Source organism: Pteropus medius, unplaced genomic scaffold, assembly GCF_902729225.1.
Source record: "Pteropus medius unplaced genomic scaffold, Ma_sr-lr_union100, whole genome shotgun sequence".
Taxonomy (NCBI): Eukaryota; Metazoa; Chordata; class Mammalia; order Chiroptera; family Pteropodidae; genus Pteropus; species Pteropus medius.
The window spans coordinates 3,900,852-3,916,268 of NW_024344378.1; the positions used below are offsets into that span (position 1 = coordinate 3,900,852).

Sequence of the window (15,417 nt, forward strand, 5' to 3'; positions counted from 1 at the left end):
ACAGAGCTGCGCCTGGAAGGGGGGGGTGCAGCCACTTGGGGACGAGACGGAGGCAGCGAGGGATCTCAGAGAAAGAGGACACGAATCCCTGTGGCGAGCTGCGGGGTGAGCTGGTCTGGAAAGCTGGAGAGTTCACTGCCCACTGAGGCTCATGCTCCTTGGGCTGTGCCAAAGGCCGGCAGGAGCCCTGCTGAGGGGCTGGCCCTGGACCGTCCCCGGGGACTTTCCACACCCGCCAACGACTGCGAAGAAGGCAGGCAATGGGGACAGATCGGGATTCCGCCGAGTGCCACCCGTCGTGGCTTCTCAGTAGCCCCAGATCTCCCGGGCACGCTTTGAAGCTGGACAGAGTAAGGAGACCACTTCGGCTCGGACGAGGCCCCCAGCTGCTCCGCCTCCCAGAAGCCAGATTTTGCGTGACGGTCTCTCTTCACGCCCTTCCTCCTGGCAGCTCGATGCATTCCGCTCAGAAATGGGCCCTTCGCCCCTGCGCCTGCTCTGGGCTCAGGAGTCCACCGTCTGCCCAGCTTTCTTACGGGGCTTCTTATGGGGCCGCCTTCACTGCTCTAAGCAGTGAACCCCACGGACGCATGAGTTTTGTCTTCCTCTGGACCGTGGCTCTGGAGCACGGGCTGGGGTCACCGAGGGGATCATTTTGCGTTTGTTCCTTGGAAGTTCAGGCAGAATCTCCATCTGCAGGCAGCAGATAAAGGCGACGATCTGAGACGTTATCTCACCTGGTGGCCCCGTTTTGTAGAGGAAGAAGCCGAAGCCCGGAGAGGCTGACTGTGCGCCTTGCAGGTTGGGCGTCTGCTTGTTTCTGACCCAGCTGCCCGGTGACAGCTCACTCGTGCTTTGCATCTGGTTTGGTTCCAACCAGGTGCTGCTCCATTCGGAACTCAACACAGTTCCGTGGGAATCTGCATGAGATCCGGCAGGACCGGAGCTGGGGACGCCCGAACCCAGAAGTTCGGAGCAAGCGATGGCCAGGTGTGCAAACGAGTGACCCGACAAGAAGGTGACCGAAGCTTCGGGGTGCCAGGGTCCCAGAAAATAGGGGACCGAGAGGTGTGACACACTCTATGTGGCAGTTCTATGAACGATTAGGAATGGCCGCTGCAAACTGGCTGTTCTGTAACCTGTGCTTTAATATTCTTCTTCCGGTGTCACTCACTATTCCATTTACATATATTTTTATGTAATTCAGAAATTCCCACAAACGAGCCATGCAATTAGCCTCATGAAGGTTCACTCTCTGTTGCCTGAATCACGCTTTTCCTCAAAACGTAAATATGCCAACGTATTGTTTGTTTTCAGACCTCATTCTCCTGCAGATTTCGGTTTAAGAAAAATGTCTCTCGAATGCGAACTATCTCCTACCCTGCTTATTATTTGAAACAAACGAAAATAAATATGTAAAGTCGCATTTCCGAGTATTTGCTTAGCTGTGCTCTTTGCTGTTTATTTTAGCTGGATCGTGTTCTTCTGCTCCCTAGAGTCCTCCGAAAGCCGTAACGACATTGTCTGTACACATTCCGCGTAGCTTCAGGAAATGAAAGGCACTCCTATTTTGAGTCAGTGTCTTAGCCCAGGCTCCTGTGTCAAAAATGCCGGTGGGTTGAGGCCCGAAACAATACATGTTTATTTTCTCATCCCTTCCTCGCGGATGGCCTTCTCAGTGTGACCCCAAGGGGTGGAGAGGGGCCAGGCCACCTCTCCTGGGTCTCTCCTCATACGGACACTAATCCCACTGCGTGCCACCTCCCGCCCCCGACACGCACCTGCCCAGCGGTGACAGTGATGGGGTCTGTGCTTCCCCAGGCCCCACGGCGGGCACACAGCTGCCCAGCGTGATGGTGACTCACTGCCTTTCTGTTTTTAGATGCGGGAGGGGACGGGAGAGCAGGGACAGGGACTCTGAGGGTCCCAGCTGCTCATCGTCGTGACTCGAACATCAGCCACGATGACCGCGTGAGCTTTACCTCCTCAGGCCGCAACATCTTTCTAAATCTCTTTCTCCATTACTTACTCCCCCCGCCCCAATTCACAAATTCTCAAGGGAAATAAGCGATTGTCCAGACGGCGCAACTGCTTCAGAGCTGACCGGAGGCATTCTGGGGTTCGGCCTGGCCCCGTTCTAAGCCTCTGATACAGTGTGGGGAAAATCACCCAGCTGCGCTCTGCCTCGGTTTCCCCACCTGGGGAGAGACTTCCCCTTCCCTCTGCGCTGAGTTTAAAGGAGCTTGTTATTCACAGCACACATGGCCACCAGAAAACGCTGCGTTCCTCAACCACGCGGAAAGGCCCTCCGTACGACACGCGGCCGCGGCGTTTCGGGGCAGGAGACGGGCAGCAGCTCGGACGGTCTCCTCCGCTCTCGCACAAGCAGTGCCGACGGGCGAGGTCTGCGAGCAGCCTCCTCTCTGCAGCCCTGAGGTCCGGACCCGGGACGCAAACCACGGCTCCAAGCGCTAACACAGCGGCCGGCTGGCCTCTGGCTCAAGGGACAGCTGTGACCGAGGTTACGTAACAGGAAGGTCCCCGTGGAGCTTGGCCAGGCACTGGCTGGCTGGGGCTCACGCTGCCTCTACCTCTGAGCTCGGAAATGTGGGAGCATCTGTCTGTCTACGCAGCTGTCTTCACACAGCTGGCACAAACACAGGCAGCTAGTCTGGGAAGGCGGGAGTCAGAAACGACAGAGCCAGCAGGCCACCGTCTGGGGACTTCGCCGTGGAGAGAGGCTGGGGCTCTGAGGCAGGACAGACCACTCTCCTAGGCCCATGTCCCTCCGCATGCCAAGTGTGTGACCACGTTCCGTGAAAGCCTGCTCTGGAGTCGCTCCCGACGGGGGACGCCGCCCATGCAGCCAGCGTAGAGGCCTTTATCGCATCCGGTCTCCTGCCCAGACCTTCCGTTCCTCTGACCCAAGCCATTCTCTCCCTGCTGTTGGGCTCCGGCGCCCCGTGTCCCGCTGCGCCCTGGACCCCCCTCGCTCAGGGAGCATCGGGCCCTGAGAAGACCGAACCGAGCCAAAGCCAGACCTGCCAAGATGGCAGTGAAGGTGGCGGCGAGGCCACTGGCAGCCTCACGGCCCCTCGGTGACGTGCACGGGCGGCCCGGACGGGGCCCACAGCGAGGAGAGCGACGGCCTCTGACTGCTGAAGCCCCCACCCCCCGATTCGAACCTTTCCCTCCTGGGCCAGGTCTATCCAAGTCCTGGCACCCGATCTCCCGGCTGCGCCCGCTGGAGACGCGGGGGGTGCGTCTCGGGGTGCATGGCACGCCCGCACTTCCTGCCGAGCCCACGCGTTGATCCCCGCATGCCAGCTGACCGGCCGGCCTGTGCTGTTCCCACCGCCCGGCCCAGTCCTGTGAGAGCCCAGCTCAGCGCCAGCGAGAGGGCCGTGAGGGCCGTGAGGGAGGGAGGCCACGGTGACAGCCAAGGCCGGCAAGCACTAGCAAAAGCTCCATCTTTCCGCAGGCCGACTCCCCGGCACCAACGGGCCAGCAAGAAACACTCGCGGGGTCTGTCCCGTTTATTGAAAGCACTTAGCTGGCTGGAATGCACAGGAGGCTACGGGCAAAGTCAGGCGTTTACAGAGCCCACTGAAAAGCCACGTGTAGCTGGGATACAGATTCTCTATTTTCGATCAAATGCAAAGTAACTTCCAAGGGCGGGAGAAAATCCTCTCCAAAGACGGTCAGGGCTACGTGGTACTAGCATGGCCCGTGCCCGGGCTGCGCCCCACGGTCCCGGAGGCGGAGGCCGGCCCCCACGGCCTGGGGCAGCACGGCGAGGCCTGCGCCCTCACGAGGGAAGCCGCGTGCCCGGCGTGGGCCCCTCCGCCGGGAGAGCAGAGCCGCCCTGCTGTGGGACGGACGAGCCGCCGGCACGCAGGGGACAAGGGCTCCCGGCCTTCCAGGACGGCCGGCCTCTGCCCACGCGATGCCACCACCTTTCCCCATCGTACAGAGAGAGGGGAAGCCGAAGAAATAACCGTCTCTCCAGCTCCCCGACCCGCCCCTCGCTCAAGCAGACTCGGATCTACAGGCCCCGGGGGCCGCTAGCTGCCAAGGTGCGAGGCAGGGGCCGGCCGGCGACAGCAACGTGCCGGCCGCGGTGTCCCCGAGGGCTGCTCCCCGTCCTGTGCCCTTACGTCAAGGCTGCCAGCGCGGGTCCCCCGGGCCGCCCCAGGCCGAACACAGTCTCAGAGTCAAACGGGTGGGCCGCCAGGTAATCCTCGAAGGCCCCGTCGAGCAGCTGGCGGGCGTTCTTGGCGAACCAGCAATCCACCTGCTCCTCCCCGTTGTAGATTCTCCTCTGCTTCCAGACCACCGGCACCTGGTGCCCTGCCACCTGCAGGGTGGCCGCAGACGCCCCGCCCACCTGGGGGGGTGCGGGGCCCGTAGAGTTGGGGCTGAGCTGGGCCGGCGCCCCTGTGAGTCTGGCCTCCTGGTTCAGGAACTGACCTAAATAGACGAGAAACGCGTTGATCTCAGTCAAGGGCAGGCCACATGCAACAAAACACGTCACTTCGGTTTAGGCCGCGAAGACCAGCAAATGCACACGTGGTCCCCAGCGGGAGGGGTAATTAGCGTCAGCAGCGGGCGGGCGGGCTTTCAGCGGAAAGCGCTCCTAGCTGGACGCGCCCGAAGGCACTCACGCCTCCTCCAACACCGGCGACAGGACCTGGGCTTGGGGGACCGGGGAGGAGGGACCGGGATTTCACAGGTGGCGGCTTCCGCGGCTGGAAGCTGCCCACCTGCTAGCACCAGAAGCTACCACGCAGCTCACAGGGACGACCAGTCGCCCGCCAGGTCGGGAGGGACGGGGCTGAGCGTGCGGCCAGCGGCCAGTCCCGGTCGCTCTCGAGACATGTGATCAAATTCCCCAGGCCAAGGAGCTCCGTCTGCGGCTGTGGGTGCGGGAGGTCCGGCCGGGCAGCCAGGGGCCACAGCAATGCGTCCCGCTCGAGGGCCAGGAAGTCCTGCCTGCTAACCCGAGCGCTGGCTCCACGTGGCCACAGGCCCGCACGAGGCTGCACGTGGAGAAAGCGCGGCCGGCGGCTCACAGCCCGTCCTGTCGTGACGGACGCCCGCCTAACGCCCAGCGCCGCCATGGGCTGCCCTCCCCAGGGGCTTGCTGGGACTGAGGGACCAGACCAGGAGAGGGTTGCTCCCAATCTCCCTGCTCGCTTTCCCTGAAGATCCATGACAATTAGCCTAGGAAGCTTATTCCTATTCCAGAAAGTCAAGGGTGGCAGGAACCAGCTTGTCACGAAGTGTGCAGACCACACTCGCACGGAATCCCCCAGGCAAGTACGGATGGGGCAGGAGCAGCCTGCCCTCCAGAGAAGCGCCCCCTGCGCCCCGACCCCGTCGTGGGGAGCGACCGCCTACCTAGCAGCCCGTGGCAGCTGCCGGACAGGCCTTTGCCGCTGGCGACGTAGAAGCCCAGGTGGTCTCGCTGGTAGGCGGCTGGCTTTCTGTAGAGGTGAATGAGGATGACGAAGGCGATGGTGCCCTGGATGGTGACGGTGACGCTGGCGTTGGCGGACACCGACAGCTCCAGCCCCCGGCTCCCCACCGCCGCACTCTGGTTGCAGGGGAGGACCAGCCTGTCCTCGCCGTCCAAGATGACCCTGTGCGGCGTGACCTCCAGGTACGACCTGGCGGGCTTAGTGACCAGGACGGTGATGGTTTGGAAGTAAGTGCGCTGCTTCTTGTGGCCGCCGGGGGGCGCGGGGGCCCCCACCAGCTGCCCGTTGACCGTCACACCTCGAGGCAGGGAAGAGAGCAGAGGTTAGAACCGGCTCCCACCGTCCCGCCAAGGGCTCCAAGTTCCCTCCTTTCCCTGGCCTCATCTCGGTGGCTGTTGCACCGAGCACGGGGATTCGGAGGCAGAGGCCACCCGGTGCTAAGAGTGGACTTCTCCCCTAGGCCTGACCGGCACCTCGGAGTGGGGGGGGAGGTCGGTCTGGGCCACGACTGCATAGCGAGGGTGTCCGTGATCATTTGCCTTCATTCTAGTATTTCCTTCGTTCTGGCTGAAGGGACAGAGACACATGTTCCTCATCCACCTGTCATCACCGATCATGATTCTCAGGCCCCGTGATGCCACCGCGCGGTACACGCAGAGGCGAGAACCAGGTTGAGTCCACAAGCTCAGGTCCTTCCCCTTTCTAGCTATGCACCCCCGGACAAGTCGCTTTAAAACACAGAGCCTCAACATCCCCATCTGTAAAACGGGGGTCAGAAACCTAGCAGGACCGTGTGCGGCCACAGGTTGGCACGCAATGGCCGGCCGGCAGAACGACTCATTTCTCCTTTGCCATCGTGAGCGCAGCGGCAGCAACCCTCTCCTGGTCTGGTCCCTTAGTCCCAGCAAGCCCCTGGATGTGAGGCGCCCAGGGCAGAGCGCGGCTGGCGGCCGGGCACACGCAGTTCACTCTGCTCAGGCACGGCTCACGACTGCTGAACGATTCTCTCCTGTATTCTCTGCTTCGGGGATAACCTTCCCCTAACCCTGACTAGCGACTCCTTGGGCAGCGCAGGAGAAAACTGCCTTCTCTGGGGCAGGGGCCGGGGACAGGGGGAGCCCCAGAACGAGGGCAGTTCAGGGACTCCCGCCCCGAGGCTCCGAGCATCTCCCACGACTTCCCCATCATGGACACGACGGAGCAGCTCAGAGAGAGGGTAACTCCAGGGAGGGGACAGTGGGGTCCTTTCCTCATTCCTGAGCCCTGTGAGTGACAAACAAGTCGCGACTTAGCTCTAGGGCCAGGAAGCCCCGCAGGAGGGCCTGGTGGGAAGGTACCCAGGAGCAAACATTACACAATTACATCACCCGTGTCACCAGCCGCGGGACCCCCTGTCACCTAGCCATCCAAGAAACCCATTTTCTCAGAACTGAGAAGCGCCAGAACACAAAGCCTGCGCTCAGAGTCAGGCTGTGTGGCTGTCCACATGGCCGTCCCTGAGGTACTGTCACCTGTCTGCGACTCGAGGAGCTTTTCATGTGCCCATCTCTCTACAGAACGAAGGGGACCAGGCCCCCCGTACAGCCATGTTCCCTGCACGTGGAGCTGCGTGACTAACATCCGGCCTTAACATCTCAGCCGCCGAGCAGCCGAGGCAGACGAGTGAGGAACATCCCCCCGTCACGGGTTTCAAATGGAAAGACGTAGTAACCATGACACATCGTGCATTTACACACGGCGCTGTGCAGTCACAAAACAGCGTCCTATCCACCCTTCACTCTAGTCTCGACCACAGCCCGGCGGGGCCGGCAGAGCCAGTCTCACGAGCTCCGATGTACAAGACAGAAGCTCCCAAGTCCAGAACCGAAGGCCACAAGGCGAGAGACAGAGGGGCAGGACCCCGACCTCGCCCGTGCCCAGGGGCCACGACATGGGGCGGAACCTACCGGAGCCCGCGTGGTCCGAGACCAGCCTGAGGATGTCCCCCGGCTGCCCGTCGATGTTGAAGCAGACGGTGAGCCCGCTCGCGGGGAAATCCACGACGAAGTGGGGGTCCCCGTCCGCTGCCGGCGCAGGATGAGCAGGAGAGGAAGAGAGAGGAAGACGGTGACTAGGCGCCTCGCCCGGGGTGGCGCATTTATGTTGTCACACGACCTGTTCTATCCTGTCTGCCGTCCTGACCGTCCGTCTAAATGACGGCGACGACTGGGTGAAGTGTCTGGCCACGGCTGAGCAGTTAGAGCCGGCAAAGCAGGTATCTGCACCGGGCCCCCTAAACTCGATTACAGAGCTCCGTGCACACACCTCGGCCAAACGCAGACGACTGAGCCCCGAGAGGTAAGCGGGCACAGGGAGAAAAAGGGGCTCCCACGCCACCCCCCGCACCGGGCCCACACCCCTCAGGTTCCCGGGCGGCCCCAATCGTCCCTTTTCCTCCGACTACCCTAGTGTGCAGACGTGGACAAGGACCCATCCAATCCTACGACCAGAGTAGGGGCCACGGAGATTGGCATGGGAGACAGTCATGGTGCCAGCTGAACGTAAGAGGAAGGTTTAGGCATCCATGACACACATGTGTGTCCAGAGGAACTGCCCTCTGCCCGCAGGACACTGCGTGTGTCTGGTCCCCGCGGCTCATCTCCAGGGCACCCCCAGCTTTACGGGCGTGCGCGCCCAGCACGCCAGCAGCCACGCTTACACAGATGCGTGCGTTTTAAGAACCCAACCCAGCTTTGGTGCTGTTATTCCCTCCAGATTTTTGTTATGATCCCAGGAAGCTGGCCAAAGAACATTTTACGGTATTTTTATCTGTTCTTCCCTCTAAAGCCAAGGATGAAAAAAATAATTTTTCTACGACGTGCCCGTCACAGAGATGTGTGGCGCCAGGAGCTGGAAGCACATGTACTTCGCGTCTTGCAAACCCAGTGTGGTGAGGACGTGGGTCTGTCACCCCTGCTCGGATCTGGGCTGCCGCCAGGCCCCTCGTGGCCACGTTACCCACGCCGTTCGTGTCACGGTTTAAGGGGGACCCAGGATCTCACAGCTGCCTCACACGGCTGGTGGTGTTTTCGTGAGCTGGTATCTTAACTGGCTTCGGGAGAATCCTGGTGGCCTTTCTAACCCTCTGAGCTCCCAAGTCCCACATGGCCACGCTCTGGTCTTTACCTGATGTTCTGGAGACTTTGATTCGTGGGTCGTATGGTCTCTTGAGATCAGGTCCTGGGAAGGAGAAGGGGGAGAAGCACTGTTACTCATCGAAGTGAGGGGGCAGAGAAGAGGGCTGAGATCAGGAAAATGCAGCTTTCAGGCATGTTCGTGGCAACTTAAAAACACCATCTGTGTTAAAGAAGGACGTCGGCCTTACAGCACACGAGGGAAGGTGTAACACGCGGAGGCTCGATTATTTCATTCTTTTACTGATCAGACAATACTCTCCTTGTCTGTGATATCTGCGCACGTAAGAAAGGAAAACACTCCATCAGACGTGCGGTATAGCTATGGGAGGAGGGGAGACCTGTCGAACGGGTCCAGAGCTTCAGATTTGCAAGACGAGGGAGTCGTGGAGATCTGCTTCATGACAGTGTGAATATGCTCAACGCCGCTGAACCGTACACTAAACGTGGTTAAGCCAATTAAAAAAAAATGCAAAAATGTAAAATTATATGTATATAATATATACCTTCCCAGGGCGGAAGGTATAATATATAACATATATTATATACATATAATTTTACTTTTTTGCATATAATATATATATTATATATATGTTACTATATACATATATATATGTATGGTCCCATGTTTAAAGCTATTATGTGTAATCAGCAGGCAAAAATAAATAACCAATTAAAGGATAACCTAAAAGTAAGTTAATTTGCAAAAATCAAATTAGGATCTCATTTCAAATTGTTTGCATGAACAAGATCATGCTCCTCTGCCTCTCACAGAAATTAAAGATCCAAGTATCTCAACGTCACTAACTGTCCCCGGCCAGCAGGCCCCGGGCCGAATCAGAGGCCCATAAAGGACAGGCAGCTTCTCAGTGTGGACAGCCGCTCGGAGGAGCCTGGGTGAGTGGCAGCTGCCACAGACACTCAAAAAAAACTAGATTAAAATGAAGAACTCAGCCGAGCTTTAAGAAAAGGAAGGTTGGCCTGAGTACTAGGCGACGCGTCAGAAAAATCCTACTCCAAATGGCCCTTCTGAGCGACTGGCTGGCTCTTTCCTCGTGACAGTTTCATGACGCCATGCGACCCGCTTCTCATCGGCCCTAAACTGGTACTAGTTTGGCCAAGATGAGCTCCACTCTTTCTAAAGAAAAAACAACAACAACAAAAATCCCAACGCATCATTTTTAAGCTCCACGTCAGCGTCTGGACTTTTCGATCCGTCTCTAGTCCCACGTCCCTCTGAGGAGAGGGGAGAGGGGAGAGGGCTCGCATGTGCCACACTCCGCTCATTTGATCCTCGCCACAGCCCTTGGGGAGGGTCGTCGTCACCGACATTTCGCAGGCGAGGGAACAGAGGCTCGGAGAGGCCCAGAGGCCCGCCCCAGGCCTCGCGGTGGTCAGCAGGCTGGGGCGCGCCTTGCCCAGGGCTTCTCAGCATTTAGGGCATGAGGCAAACACAGGGCAGCATCTGGCGGCCCCGGGCTAACATCGGTCCCCTCTCAGGAGACGTGAAGTTGACAGGAATTTAATAAAAATGTTACACATAACACAAAAAAAGAGAACACGATTCTCTGCTCTGGTTCAACGCCTTCTCCTTTGCCTGATGTGGTCGTGACTAAGTCCCCCACCAAAATGGTGCCGAGGCCGCTAACGGCCGTTTCGGGGCGGTCAGTGGGGGCGCAAAGGGTGAATTCTCTCAAGCATGCAGAACTTGGTCCTCACCTACGGTCTCAGGAAGGTAAAATCAAGCACACACATAAAATGACATAAAAGTATAGAAAGGCGCTTCGGAACAGAACGTTTGCTCCTTCCTTTCCCATGACCCCTGGCACGGGTCAGCCACGCGGGACGGATGACCGATGACGGCCAGCAGGCAACGTTTCTGACACAGCTGCCGCCTTTTCTAAGTGCCCTACAGAAATCCACAGGGTGCAACGAAACCAACCAACAGTCCCACACACTCTGAAGGCCAGAAGCTGCGTGCGGGCTCCCCGCTTGTGAAGATTACAACAAAATAAAACGGAGCAGGCCACGGGGGGGGGGAGGATGACCTTGGCCTGGAAAGGAGGCGGAAAGGACGGCCTAGGCCCCTTGCGGGGGCTCCATCTCGTACCTGGCGGCAGGCTCTGCACCGCGGTGCCAGGCCCGGTGACGGCAGACACGCCGAAGGCGCCCTCCAGCCGCTTCGTCGGCAGCGCCTTCGTCAGCTTCATGGAGGTGAACGGGGTGAGGAAGCGCGAGTTCACAGCCAGGGCCTGCGCCTTCTGCCTCAGCCGCTCCTTCTCCTGCCCGGCGCCGCTCTGCAGCCAGGAGCTCAGCAGCTCCCTCACTGTCAGGTAGCTCCAGAGGCGCTCGAGGTGGTTGGGGCCCGCCTCGCCGGCCTCCTCGGGCCTGGCGCCTCCCGGGCCGTCGCTGCCCGCCCTCTGCGGCTCCACGGGCACGTCCGTCTTCAGTACGACAAACTTCTTGCTGTTGCTGGCCGTGACTTCCACGCGCAGTCGGTCCAGCTGCCCGTCCGCCAGCTTCCCGGCGATGATGATCTCGGAGCCGTTGAAGTAGTTGGGGAAGAAGGTTCTGGTGGCTTGCTGCACGAGGCGAGGAGGGTACGCGATGCGGATGTCAGACAGCAGGGGCGTCCTGATCTCGTCGTAGAACCTGCAGTGGGAGGGCGGAGAGAGAGAGTCGGGGGGACAGGTCCTCAAGGGAACTGCGGGCTGGCGGGCGGAGAGCTGGCCGAGCGCATGCTGCGGATGTGCTCGAACGGGCACGTCCCACTCGAGAATCGGACCTTCACGTCGACACTGCTTTGGTGTGAGGCAGCATTTGTGCGCATCAGCCATTCTCCTAATTATGTCACACGGTTGCTACTTTCTGAGTAAAGAGACAATTAAAATCCCCTTTCCAAAGATCGAGAGAGCACAGGACGCGCGGTCAGACGTCCATCTCAGCTACTTCCTTGCCGTGTGTCTGGGGGCACATGGCTTAACCTCTATGAACTTCAGTTTCTTCCTCTATAAAATCGGAACATTAACAGAAACTATTTTGGTGGACGGCTCGCCGTCTCCCCAGACCTGGTCTCGCCTTCTTTCATAATAACTGACTTTTAATCCGGCGCATGCCTGCCCAGCTGCATGTTCCAGTTTTTTGCCACCTCAAAATATGGCAGTGACCAGTGTCAACTGGTGATTTTGCTTCCAAACAAAAATATGATCATTTTAACTAGTGCTCAACGTGGAGATAACGCTACAGCTCCCAGCTACCTCCCAGGGCGGAATTTGGGTACGTATCTCAGAAAGTCCCCTGAAATGTCCACGGGGAAGGTACACCCGGAAGAAGTCACCGAACCCCCAGCAGATGACGGCCACCCTGCCCACACTTCACGCAGATTTTCTCATTAAATTCTGTCCCTTGCTTTGTAGACCAGGAACCTTAAAATCCTGCCTAACGCCACAAAGCAGGACCAGGATTGGCAGCCGCGCCTGGTTTCAAAGCCCACTGTGACGTTGCCCAGCGTCATGTGTCATGGTCACTTCCAGCAGACGCGGGGTTAAGGTGTGCCAAACCATCCTCCTTTCTGAGTCTCTCACGAAACCCAACCCTCCCCGCTCCGCCGGCCTCCCCTCTCCCCCCTCACTCCACCCTCCTTGAGGCCGCCCCCTCCCCTCCCCCATCCCCCTCCCCCCTCCTCCCTCCGCCGGCCGTCCCCGTCCCGCCGGACCAACCCGATGAGCTGCGAGCCCGCGTCGCCCTCCTCGTGAACCCGCCGGGTGAGGCCACAGTTCTCCAGCGACAGCTTCTCCAGCAGCCTGAAGTCCACGTCATGCCCGATGCCGATGGTGAAGATGCAGACCCGGCCGCGGGCGGCCGCCTTGGTGTTGTTGAGGATCCTGGCGGTGCTGGTCTCCCCGACCGTGGGCTTCCCGTCCGTCAGGAAGACGATGAGGGACACGCTGCGGTCTTCGATGTCGTTGTGGGCCACGTAGCTGCTGAGCAGCCGGATGGCCGTCTGCAGGGCCCCGTTGATGTCTGTGCCTGGGGGACAGCAGAACGGGACAGCTCACGCCCTTGCCCGGCCTCCCTAACCCGGCTGCGGTCTGCGCATGGCCGAGAGGCATCCGCGGGAGTGACCCGTGGCGGGGAAGGGCCCCCTACGCTCGCGGGGGTGACTCAGGCGGCACGGCCTGGGCGAGTGCTTGCTACGTACTTTCAGAATTTTAACTCGCTTCATCCTGATACCAACTCCGTTACTATCCCCATTTTACAGAGGAGGAAACGGAGGCCTAGAGAGATTGAATGAGTAGAGGAGGGTGGAGCTGGCCACCTGGCTTCTGAATCGTGCTGCAGACATTACGACACCTTAAAGGGAGCAGGTGGGTTTTCCGTCACCTGCAGAGGTTGAGAACGAAAGGCTGAGAAAAAAAACAAAGGAGACCAATCAGGTTTCTCCAGCGTGGACCCCAAAAGAACACGGGACACGTCGCCCATGTGCTACAGCTCCGTCCCCCGACACACGCAAGAGTCTACGTGTGCAAAGGGCCATTAAGACCAAGTCGACTTAACTGACGTTCGCGGCATGGCAGGGCCGGGGGCGCACGACGGTGGAGGGAAGCGTCCTCCCAGAGGGTCTTTACAGCCCGTCCACTTCCGGCCGCAGAGCGTCGCTGTGATACGATGCTAAGCTTAATCTATTGTTTCTCCCGTCCACCCGTGTGACGCAGCTGTGGAGACTGGCAGGAAATCCCATTGTCAATCAAAGTTCGGGCCAAGCAAGATCAAGTTCGAAACGCAATTCGCCTGGGAAATCAGAGCCCTGACTTGGATAGGAAAGGATGAAGACCTCGAAGATGGAAGATGGAAGTCTCCGCTGGAGGGAGACGGAAGGGGGTGACCGAAGCAGAATAACCGAGCCCAGCTCACTCAGAGGTGGAGCCTCGGCAAAGGGCCTTGAAGGGGGCGAGGAGGCGTCAGGCGCAGTCCGGCTGAACATGCCGGCGTCCGTCACGTGTCCTTGGACTAGGACAGGGGTACAGTCAGAACAGGACCCCGGCCCTGAGCTGAGGGGCCTCCACCGAGCACGGCCGGGTCCTCAGCTCAGGGTCCTGGCGCTCCAGTTTCCTTACGAGTTCTTTACGGCCCGTCCGTCCTGTGCACGCCTACCTGGGCACCAGAGCTGAGCCGAGTGTGCAAAGATCCGGAGCCCAACACCCTCCCAGCGCAGGTGCATCCACGGCGCCCCCCCAGGGCCCCGAGAGTCCTGCTCTGCTCACTGTTCCATCCTGCCACGGGGACAGGGGTCCAGCACGGCCGTGCCACCTGCTGCTTCCCAAGGGGCTGAGATTCAAGCACACGAAACACCGGCTCGTCCATTTGGCTGTAATTCCCCACCCCCAAAACGATTTACAGAAACAGCTGCATTGTTCCGGGCCCCTGAGATAAATCTGGAAGGGCTCCAAGGCCTATCGGGTTTTCCCCCATAACTGACTTCGCCATCTGGGTCCAGAGCCCGGAAGACGAGAATCTACAGCATCGGGGTTCGGAGAAACACTAGCTTCTGAGAAAGCCCGCAGCATTATCTCCCTGCCTGCGACAGCCTCCGCATTCAAATCCTCGCCTCCTGGTAGCAGACGAGCTGCTCGCCTCACGTCTCATCAAGGCTCCGTGGAAAGAGGACCCGTATTTACCTCCGGTGGGTGACATGTGGTGAATGTACACCTTGCCGTCTCTGATGCTGTCGGGGGTAACTGCCACCAAATGGTCCTTCCACACTTTGATCCGGTTGGAAAACCCAATGATGCTGAAGTGGTCTTGGGGCCGAAGGTCATGGAGGATGGTGAACAGGGCGTCTTTGGTCTAGGCAAACACAGAACCGGACCGGTCACCTCCGGCTGCATGAACCCATGCGTCCCCCGGCTTGGAGACTGCACACCGGGCCCATTCCCGGGGATCAAATTAAGGGCTACATGTAAATGGCATTGGATACGCGTCAAGGGACTGCATCGCCTCACTGAGAAAAACTGGCAGAGATATGTTACGATGTTGTAGGCGACACCGAAGGGTGTTTAATACATGAAGCATCACACGCTGCTGGTGGGAAACATCGTAGGTCGGGCCTCGCTGTCCTCACACCTGCTACCCTCATGCCCTGGAACGTTCTTCCCATTGCCTGGGCCCCGTTTTTCACCGGCATCCCCACGGTCGGCCTTTGAGACCTGGCTGCTGCACTCCGTTCTCGAGCCCCTCCCTCTTCTCCTCCGGGCTAGTTCGCTCGGATTACACGTGCATCTTGCCCAGCACTGATCATCGGCTTTGCATCTCTCCCTCTTACCATCCTGTGACTCTCTCTAGGCAGGTTCCACTCATTCTCACGTCGCCCCGTGAGTGGCAAGCTCCCCACATACAGGAGGTGCTGGAGAGAAGTCGGGTGAATGAATGGCTGGTGGAGGTAGCGAATGGCATTTCACGAATTAGCGGATTAAAAGTGCAAAGAGTAACTACCACGGGAACCTTCAAAAGCGTGGGAAAAACGCGGGCTGGAGCGACATTTGAAGGGGACTGGGTAACGTGACCGTCTGAAATGCAGCGAAGAGGCTGAGGGAGCTGGTCCGCGCAGAGCAACCAGCTGAGCCGGGCGGGTCCGGAGACGCTGGGTGGACGAGGGGCGTGGGGAAGAGGCCAGCCCCGTGGAAAGAAGACAAGACCACAGGCGGCTGGAAGCAGAAGCCTGGACAAGCGTTTCCAAGCGGCCGACCACACGTCGTGAGAAAGCG

The 15,417-nt window shown here is 59.3% G+C and overlaps 1 protein-coding gene across 1 annotated transcript in view; it reads right to left on the minus strand.

Moving 5' to 3' along the window:
* Positions 1–3,521: 3,521 nt before the first annotated feature.
* Positions 3,522–15,417, minus strand: part of ITIH5 (inter-alpha-trypsin inhibitor heavy chain 5) — a 60,691-nt gene continuing 48,795 nt past the window's right edge. Inside the window, exons 8-14 of the mRNA XM_039871035.1 lie at positions 14,332–14,500; positions 12,373–12,682; positions 10,764–11,305; positions 8,646–8,699; positions 7,427–7,543; positions 5,401–5,778; positions 3,522–4,470 (exon numbers count right to left, since the gene is read on the minus strand). Coding sequence (XP_039726969.1) covers positions 4,154–4,470; positions 5,401–5,778; positions 7,427–7,543; positions 8,646–8,699; positions 10,764–11,305; positions 12,373–12,682; positions 14,332–14,500 — 1,887 coding nt within the window. The 3' untranslated portion in view covers positions 3,522–4,153. The remainder of the gene's footprint in view (positions 4,471–5,400; positions 5,779–7,426; positions 7,544–8,645; positions 8,700–10,763; positions 11,306–12,372; positions 12,683–14,331; positions 14,501–15,417) is intronic.